We start from the raw sequence: 9,452 nt of genomic DNA, 5'->3' as shown, positions 1-9,452 counted from the left end.
CGCCCGTGTTCCGCGCTGTCGGGGAGAAACTTGTCCCCGCCGCCCCCTTCCCCCGGCACCGGCTGCCCCGCGCCCCCCGGCCGCTCCTGGCGGGCTGCCCCGGCCTCTCGCCGGGCGGGCAGGGCCCGGCGCTCCCCCCGACGGCCGCCGCCGGCGGCAGCTCCCGGGCTGCGGCCGGGGCGCTTCGAGGGCGGCGGGCGCGGCCCCTCCGCTCCCCGCCGGGCCTGCCCGGCCCTGCCCGGCCCTGCCCGGCCGGGGGCTGCCCGCCGCCCCCCTCTTCTCCCCTCCCCTCCGCCCCGCGCCGGTGAGCGGCCCGGCCCCGACGGCGCGTCCGGGCGGCCGCGGGGGCTGGGCTGCGGGGCGCGGGGCTCGGCGCTGCCCCGGTGCCGGTGCCCTCCGGTGCCGCCCCGCAGCACGCCTGCGCGGGGCCCGGGGCTGGCAGGCAGCGTGTAAGATGAGTGAAGGAGCGGGTGGGGGGGGCGCGAGCGGGCGCGGAGAGGGAAGCTCCGTCATTGAAAATAGCTCACTTTGACAGTGGCGAGGCAGAGAGACAACCCTGAGCCGATGTCACGGGCTGCCTACCTGCGAGGTGTGCAAAGATGATGGCCATGAACGCCAAGCAGCCCTTCACCATGCACGCTGCCCTCCAGGAGCCCAAGTACTCCAGCCTGCACTCCAGCTCGGAGGCTATGCGCAGAGTTTGCCTCCCAGCCCCGCAGGTATGTAGATTAAGCATAATTACCGCTTTAAGGCACAATTTTTGACAGGCACTCGCTTAATGTTTTTTTCATGTCACCAGAACAATCGCGTATCTCCGAGCCTCTCTCTCCCCCCCTCTCCCCTCTCCCTCTCGCTCTCGTCTCTGATCCACACGTCTCTTCGAGCAAAGCTTCTGCCTTCATATTAATTTTTATGACCTGAGCTTTGAGGAGGAATCTCTGTGCTCGGCAAGGTTTTTAATCCGGAGATGACAGTATTCCCCACTGACTCCACTATGCGCATTCTTGCTCGCAGCTCCAGGGCAATATATTTGGAAGCTTTGATGAGAGCCTGCTGGCCCGCGCGGAGGCTCTGGCGGCCGTCGATATCGTCTCCCACGGCAAGAGCCACCCCTTCAAGCCGGACGCCACCTACCACACCATGAGCAGCGTCCCCTGCACCTCGGCCGCCCCCGCCGCCCTGCCGCACCCCGCGGCGCTCACCTCGCACCCGCACCACGCCGCGCACCCGGCGCTGGACGCCGACCTCCTGGAGCACCTCTCGCCCTCGCTGGCCGTCGGCGGCCTGCCCGAGCCCCCGCCCGTGCCGCCGCCGCTGCCGCCGCACCCGCTGGGCGCCATGGGCCACCTGGCCGTGGGCATGGGCCCGCCGGGGGGCCCCGCGCCGCCGCTGCCCGCCGCGCCCCCCTGCCTGCCCGACGTGGAGTCCGACCCGCGCGAGCTCGAGGCCTTCGCCGAGCGCTTCAAGCAGCGCCGCATCAAGCTGGGGGTGACCCAGGCCGACGTGGGGGCGGCCCTGGCCAACCTGAAGATCCCGGGCGTGGGCTCGCTCAGCCAGAGCACCATCTGCCGCTTCGAGTCGCTGACGCTGTCGCACAACAACATGACGGCGCTGCGCCCGGTGCTGCAGGCCTGGCTGGAGGAGGCCGAGGCCGCGCACCGCGACCGCGCCGCCAAGCCCGAGCTCTTCGCGGGCGCCGAGCGCAAGCGCAAGCGGACCTCGATCGCCGCGCCCGAGAAGCGCTCGCTGGAGGCCTACTTCGCGCTGCAGCCGCGGCCGTCCTCCGAGAAGATCGCCGCCATCGCCGAGAAGCTGGACCTCAAGAAGAACGTGGTGCGCGTCTGGTTCTGCAACCAGCGCCAGAAGCAGAAGCGCATGAAGTACTCGGCCGTGCACTGACGGCGGCCCCGGCCCCGCCGCCCCGACGGCTCCGCACCGCGGCTGCGGCGGGACGGGACGGGGCGAGGCCGCGCGGCCCCGCCGAGCGCCCGGACGGGGCGGGCCGGGCCGCCACCAGCCCCCCCCCGAGCCCCCCGGCACGGCCGAGGCGCCCCGGCCCCGGGTCCCCCGCTCCGCCGCCCCGCGGCACCGACGGCTGCCGGGGCCGGGCCGCCGAGCGGGGCCGTTCCGCCGTGCCCGGACCCGGCGTGGCGGAGCGAGGAGCGGCTTTCGGAGGCTCGCCCGCACCGGAGCCGAGCCCCGCGGCCGCGCTCCGCGCCCCTCCCGGTCTGTGCGTCCCGCCCCGTCCCGTCCCGACCCTCCGCGGAGAGCTCCGGCACGAGCGCTCTTCCCCACCTCGACTCTGGAATAAAGGCTTTATTTTTCAACCCGAAGGGGCCGTGTCTTTTCTGGCTCCCTCTCGTGTCCCGAGCTGGGCGGACGGCGCCGGGAGGACGAAGGAAACGTGCGCGAGTGCGAGAACAACGAAAAGCCGCCGGCGGTGCGACTCCCCCGGGAAGCGGGACCAGGCTTCGCCCCGCCGGGCCCCCGTTGTGCTGTGGGCGCCGCCACCCCCGGCACGTGCGACCTGTGCCCGGTGCCGGTGCCCGGTGCCCGGTGCCCGGTGCCCGGTGCCCGCCGCGGCTACGCGCGGGGCCGCAGCCCCTCCGCCGGGCTTCGAACAAAAACTCACCCAAAGAGCACCTACCGCGGGTTCATTTCTGATGCTGTTTAAGAGGGGAAAAGGCTTTTATTTATGATTCCCAGAAGCACCTTAACGATTAAAAATTAATGGTGGAAGCGCTCTTCTGAATATTTCACTTCGGCGTTTCACTGAGTGACAAACACCGAGCCGCGGAGCCGGGCCCCCCCCTCCTGCCCCATTAGGCAGCGCCCTGACAAACTCAGCCTTTTAATTGCGGGGCGCGGGAAGCCTGAACGCTCCCTGGCTCCGGGTGCTTCCAATCGGCCCCAATGATTTTCCCCCAATCAAACGTCCTTTAATAATAAATGCCCTCATGCCATTACATTATATTGCGGGTTCTGAAAATTTAAAATAAGGGTGATGCAATATTAATCGCCTGCCGGAGTATAAAAAGGGCAGAAGGCGATTCAGACGGCATCTTTTCCCCGCCGTCCACTAGGACTTCAGCAGCTCCTCTCCGAGGCAGGGCCGGCGGCGCTGCCGGGGCTCGGAGCGGGCACTGTGCTGTAGGAAGGCCAGGTAAGAGCCGTTTCCACCTCGCCCCATTCCCGCTCACGGCTGCCGGCGCCTCCCGCGGGGCTGCGGTGCCCTGAGAGCCGCCGGGAGGGGGCCGGGGCCGCCCCCCGAGCCGTGCCGGGCCGTGCGAGCCGCCGGGGCCGGGCCGGGAGCAGCCCGCGGGGCGCTGCCGGGGGCTGCGGGGCTGAGCTCGCCGCCCCCCGTCCCGCAGCCCGCGGCCGGTGCCAGCAGCTCTCCGGACAGGAGGTGCCCGGGCGCCGCGGAGAGGAACACCCGCACCCGCACCCGCACCCGCACCCGCACCGCACCCGGGCCGTGCTGCTGCCGGCGGCACGTCGCAGCCTCACGGCGTTTGGCTTCCAGCAAGGCTCAGGAATAACTTCAAGCCTCCTAGCGCTGCCCTCAGACGGGTGTACGATTCTCTCCAGCCTGTGTTAAACCCAGCTCAGCCAGGTTTAGCTCACGTAGCCTGTGTTTCCGCTCACTGGTATTTATTAAGCCTACGCTGCAGCTGTGGTGCCCTTCTCACCTGTTCACTTCTGGAAGGGAAATGGGACCGTGCTTGTTCTTACAGCAGCAAAGGTGTCCACGAGGTTTTATTTTTTGTGACTGTTCTTATTTTGCCCATGTTTGTGTGACAATTTTGCATTTGTCCTTTTTGGCCAGGTCCCAAAAATGGCTTAAAGATGTAAAACAACTCCTAAATGATCTTTAGACCTCAAAATCTACAATTACTCTCCCTGAAACAAGAGCTCCCGTGTGCTCCTTCTCTCCTTCACATGTGCTGGCCAGTGAGGTCTGAGGCACCTGATCCTTCTTGCTTGTCCTCCTCTGCTCCCAGTTCCTCTCCGCACGGAGACAGCTGCCCCGAGAGGAGCTCCCCGTGGCTCAGGCTGAGATGATTCCCCTTGCCCAGGTTTCACTCTCTGTGAATTCCAGGTTTCTTTCTACCCTCCACGTGCTGTTCTGTGCCTTGCTCTGCCCAGATGTGACACACTGGACCTGAGTGCTTCACTTGGGGTTTTTCCTTGGAGCTCAGGTACGTTTTGTTTTAACCACCGTTGATGCCTAAGTCTTTCACTGGGTTTGGCTGTCAAAGCTCCGGCTCCAGGTGCATACACTGAATACAAAACTCATCTGATCCTCCTGGAGCTGAGGAATAAGTTCTTTTGACTGCAGCGGGAATAGTTTGGAACTGGTATTTGTTGCTGAGGAGGCACAAAGTAACAGCATATATTTTCTTCCTGGTGTAGGGGGCTGTGCCCTGAAGCTGGGAAACAAAGCCAAGGGGTGATCAGGGAAGGGTCACGGCTGTGCCTGGCTCCATCCTTCCCCTGGGGAGCCCCTGGGCACCGGCTCCACCCTGGCTTTTTTGGCCCAGCTCCCTCTGAGGCGGGCAGGCAGGGGGCACCTCACCCTATGCGGGTGCCAGTTCGGGAGGAGCTGCTGCCAAAATGCAGCCCCTCGTACCCCTGTTCACCTCCAGCCGTGTGAGGATGCAGGATTCCCGCTTCCACAGAGGGCTTGGGCTCTTGCTGCTGCCCAGTGGGTCTGTGGCAACCACCCTGTGATAGTTAATTCCTTAACACCCCCCAAACACACAAGCAAAAGCTCCCCCCAGCCCTGTTAAAACAAAACCATCCAGGCCAGTCTGCTGCCCTGGCGAGCAGGGGAGCTGCCTTCAAACGGCAGCCTTGGCGGAAAGCAGAAAGTGAAACCTGGCCTGAGCTGGAAGATGGGCAGCGGAGAAAAATGCTCAGTAAAGCACATGTGTTTGAGACAAAGATCCAGCAGGCAAATCCCTTTATACGGTTTCTGAACCACTAACAATTGATTTATTATTTTTTTTCCCCATTCCGTGCTTGTTCCTTAATATCCTGCTTTCTGTCTCCCGGGGACTGCACACGAGAGATGAAAGCAAAGAAAACCAAACAAGCCATTGGCGGTGCTCACTCAATTGATTTTTACACAAAATTTGCCTTCATGCACGAAGGATAGAAAAATGATCCCATTAATAATGAATAACAAAAACAAATGCAGGGAGGAAATCAATAGAAGCACATCTGATATCACAGGGAGATGTGTGAGGGGGCCCCAGACGCACAACGGCAGGGGCAGGAGGAGCAGGGGGCAATGGGATCGGGGACCCCCGGCCCCTGCCCTGTGCCGCTGGGGGGGTGGCCCAGGCTTTGGCCCCTGCTCTGGTGGGTTTGTTTTGCCATCCACAACAGTTAAGGTGAGGAGCACTGCCTGCACCTGGCAGGTGTGGGACCTGCGGGTTATACAGGCATCACGGAGCTGTTCGGTGACAGCTGGGCTTGGGGTTGGAGAAACTTCAGCCCTAGCACAGCCTGCTTAGCCTTGAACTTGTCCTAACGTTGCCCATCCTATCCCTACCCCATCCCGTCCCATCCCATCCCTGTCCCCATCCCAATCCCAGCCCAGCCACCCCAACCCCCGCGTGGGGATGTTTCAGCGCCGCACCCGGTCCATCTCTTCCCCACAGACGACCTCAGACATTGGGGTTTTGCTGCAGAGCCCGGTGGGCCCCGGGCAGCACAAGTTGGTGTTGGCCCATCCCTGCCTCAACAAACGCCGTGCTCAGCTCAGCAGAAATGGGGCTTCCCTCTCCTTCCTCCCCTTCTTGCAACTCCAGGCAGTCTGGGGACACCGAGTACTCGTTGCCACAGGCTGCATGTGGGCATTCAGAGCAAACACAGAGCTCTGTGGAAATGCACTGCCTCAAACCCATGCTGCTTTACACCGATACAGAGCAGCAGGAATCGGTTGCAGTCCTGCAGGTTTTCCAGTTATTTTCAGAACAGAGCGTTTTAAAGCAATTAAGTGAATTTGTCTTTAATGCCAGTAGCTGTGCTCTGCGTTTTGCCTGGAAATGTTAGTTAGTTTTATTCCGCCATCAAGACATGACTTAGGCTTTGTTTCTAAAGTAAATGTAGAACTATAGATGGAGATACGTGTCACAACGTTTTGTGGAGGAATGAAACAATATGCAGATGAAAATGAAATGCTTTGTTTTAAAATCCAAAGAGAATTAAAAATGTACAATAATGCTATATAAACCTAGATCAACTGTTGTAAAATAGTACTGACACCAGCTAAACGTCGCCAACCTGCCTGGTGAAAATGAAGCCCTGAATGCAGCATGTCAGGAACACCCACACCCTCCTCTCACGCCGCAGAGGCTGCGGGTGCTGAGGGTCAGCCAGGTGCCAGACATTGATTTCTGGTGTGCGTGGACGCAGGGAGCTGGTGGCAGGGATCAGGCAGCGCTGGCATTGGTGTGAGATCAGAACGGAACAGCCTACGTGGAAGCGGACTTCTCATCTGCAGATCTGCCCTCTCTGCCAGGGGCTTGTTGCAGACTAATGAAATGGTTCTGGGACGTGGAGGTAACAGGAACACATTCAGGAACGTTTAACAGTTCAGCGCCCTGCTGCTTCATCCCAAGGACGGGGTCCCACAGCCGGTGTGTGCTGAAGGAGAACGCCAGGCGGCTGGACACAGAGCCTGCAGGGACTGGGCCGGGGCTGCAGAGCGTGGGCTTGCGGGGGGACCCCCGACGGCTCCAGCCGGGTTCCTTCCCCCCGCACCTTCGGTCCCTGCCACAGGAGCACCCAGCGCCGCCCTGTCCCCAGGCAGGGGGACCGGGGATCAGCTCCCTGCCCCCCGGCACCGCCCGGCCCTGGCAGCCCCCGCAGCACCCCTGGGCGCCGCCCTGCGGGTGGGTGGCTCTGGGTGCCCGAGGCGTGCCGTACCCCTCCATCCACTCACTTTCCCAAAGGAAAAGCTGGGACAGAAACCGAGCCATCACCCACCAAAAGAGCAAAGCGTTCAGATAGTGCAAAGGCACTAAATAATTCAGCACCTATTTAAAAGCACAGCGTTTTGTAATTTCAGTGGAACCGCCCCGGTTTGACTCCCCACGTCTTCGGCGTGGAAGGAGATGCTCCCAGCAGGCAGGTGAGCTGCTCTGTTCAGGAGAGAAAGAGGCAGGGAGCAGGTGGGGAGGTTAATCACACTGTCAGCATTTACTTGCTTTTTAAACTTGCGTGAGTTTGGAGATCAAAATGGAGAAGAGATGTAGGGCAGATGGATTTGCAGGGAAACCTTTGATTTTTCTCCTCCTGAGGATGGTGTGTCTAATGCATGCGTTCTGTGAGTTTACCAGGTCCTTGTTTACACGGCATAAGCCCTGCCTCCAGGACCTGAAAGCACCGGGAAGGCACCCAGGGAGGACTGGGGTGCAGGGGACGCGTCTGCACCCATGGGTGGCTGGGAGGGGCCCCACCAAGGACACCACGCTGGGGACATCGCCCCGGGATGAAGTTGTCCGCTGGGGACTGCGCTGCTGGGCCGCTTCTGAGCAACAGACGGTCTCTGCAGAAACAGGCTCAGAGTTACCCTGGCAGAGCTGCCTGTGCCTTTGCAAATGAGAGTGAGTGTGATTTAATGGATTTCTGCTTGATTGTGTGCGCAGAAAATGCATCTCCACCCGGGAGGAGAGGAACCGCGTGCTGCCAATACGCCTGGGCTCCAGCTCCTCTGATCCCTGCGGGACCACGGGCGGTGGGCAGCAGGTGCCGGTGCTGCAGCTGGGGGCTCACCCCAGTGCCCGGCCCTGCAGAGCCCCCCCACCTCGCCGCAGGCGTCCCAGCGCCTTGTGGCTGCATCCTGAGGTTGCTCCCAAGCAGCAGCCGGAGCCACTCGTGCTGCTGCGGGCAGAAGGCAGCACGCTGGCACCGGAGCCCGGGGCCAAGGTCAGCGCTCTCCGCCAGACACCGGCTGCGCAGAGCTCACCGGCCGCTCACACCGCCAGAGGCAACGCGAAGTGCAGGGACAGCAGCGCGCTTGGGCTCGGCTGAGCTACTTGTTCTAAAAGAGAAGCCAAATGGGTTGGAGCTGTTTGTGCTTTCAGACACCCAGCGAGCAGAGCCACACGCAGAAGCTGAAGTATTTATGGCACACAAAGAACATCCCTTTCATCTTCAGTGTTTGAAATCTTCCTTCAGAGCCACCTGTGGGACAGTGCTGCACGCAGCTTGCCCAAACACTCTGTGTAATTCACACAACAAAAAACACATAAAAGAACGTTAGGCCTGGAGGACAAACCCCCTGAAAAATCAGGAACGCTTTCAGCACGAGGACTGAATTTTCAGGGCCTGCATGGGATGCGCATGGATGCTCCAGCGGGGTGTCAGCACTCACGGCTACTTGCCAGAGCCCAGGGCCCTCCTGCAGGCCCCCGGCAGCACTCTGCCCCATGCAGCGGGCCCCGAGCAGCCCCGACCCCGCCTGGGTGCCGGTGGGGCTGCGTGCCCGGACCCTGGGGCTGGCCATCGGCCGGGGACAGCAACCTGCACGGAGCTCCTGGCACAGCCCCACCACGAGTGCTCCTTGCGCAGGGAACAGGAACCAGATGTGGCTAGGGTCTGAGTCAGAGACAGCATTTAAAGTTTGAGACCTTGGTTGATTCTGAACACATTTGTTTTTCCCCAAACGCCACAACAGATTAGTCTACAAACATTGCCACAGCATGGCCTGAGCGCAGCTCTCTGCCTCTACACAAACAGGAATACAGAACTCCACCGTCCTTCTTTAGGTAATGCAGTGAGAACATGTAAAAGCACCTGAGAAAACATCCAAGCTCCTGCTTGTTTCCTGGTTGGTTTTATGCTCTGCCTCAGGGCCGGGCGATGGCAGGGGGCAGCTGACGGGCAGAAGGGCTGTGCTGCCTCCCCCAGCCCCATGCTGGATGAGGAACGGGACAGGCGGCTGCAGACGGATCAAGAGAGGCGAGGGGGAGCTGGGACCAGCTCCAGGGGGTCAGCCCCGGTGCTGGGGCTGCCAACGGCACGGCAATGCCTCACAGCTCAGAATGCGGCGAGCAGTATCAGTGTAAAGAGGGAAGAAAATACTCAGAAATACTTGTATTGCTGGGCTTTTAGAAGGGCGAGAAAGGTGATATTTTTCCCAGTAGCTTTCTAAAAGGAAGGGAGCAGTGAAAGCACCTGCAGCATTTTGGACAGAGCGAAGCATTTTCTGTGTCAGAGATGCCAGGGAAGGAGGAGCCGCTCGCTTCCCGTGCAGTGAAGCAGCTCGCAGCGCCTCCCACCCAGGGCAGCTCCGGCTGGAGGTGGCGACCTGGTGCCCTGCCCCGTGCCGCGCTGTGTGGCCACCCCCAGCTGCAGCACGGTCCTGGGGGCCGCGGAGGGGGGCCCCTTCCAGCCCCACGCCGACAAGGCCTGGGCAGCCAGAGGGTGTAGGAAAGCTG

General features: G+C 61.6%; 1 protein-coding gene and 1 long non-coding RNA gene across 2 annotated transcripts; both read left to right on the top strand.

Annotated features, from left to right (window-relative positions):
- The first annotated feature begins 245 nt into the window (after positions 1-245).
- POU4F3 (POU class 4 homeobox 3) lies at positions 246-2,320 on the top strand. Its single transcript, XM_084535466.1, has 2 exons — positions 246-719; positions 1,015-2,320. Exons 1-2 carry the CDS (start codon positions 600-602, stop codon positions 1,897-1,899), a joined length of 1,005 nt encoding a protein of 334 aa, XP_084391592.1. The 5' UTR covers positions 246-599; the 3' UTR covers positions 1,900-2,320.
- Positions 2,321-3,060: 740 nt separating this feature from the next.
- On the top strand, positions 3,061-8,108 carry LOC311444293. Its single transcript, XR_014697798.1, has 4 exons — positions 3,061-3,163; positions 4,100-4,199; positions 7,079-7,141; positions 7,659-8,108. It is a non-coding gene; the product is annotated as an uncharacterized lncRNA (long non-coding RNA).
- Positions 8,109-9,452: the final 1,344 nt, after the last annotated feature.

This window comes from Aythya ferina (assembly GCF_964211825.1).
Source record: "Aythya ferina genome assembly, chromosome: 14".
NCBI classification, from domain to species: Eukaryota; Metazoa; Chordata; class Aves; order Anseriformes; family Anatidae; genus Aythya; species Aythya ferina.
This window is presented reverse-complemented; position numbering and strand designations above follow the sequence as displayed.

Excerpts from the sequence above, each read along its gene's own strand:
- POU4F3 (XM_084535466.1), top strand. The coding sequence starts at position 600 with ATGATGGCCATGAACGCCAAGCAGCCCTTCACCATGCACGCTGCCCTC. Across the intron at positions 720-1,014 it reads TTTGCCTCCCAGCCCCGCAG|CTCCAGGGCAATATATTTGG; the intron begins GTATGTAGATTA and ends TCTTGCTCGCAG.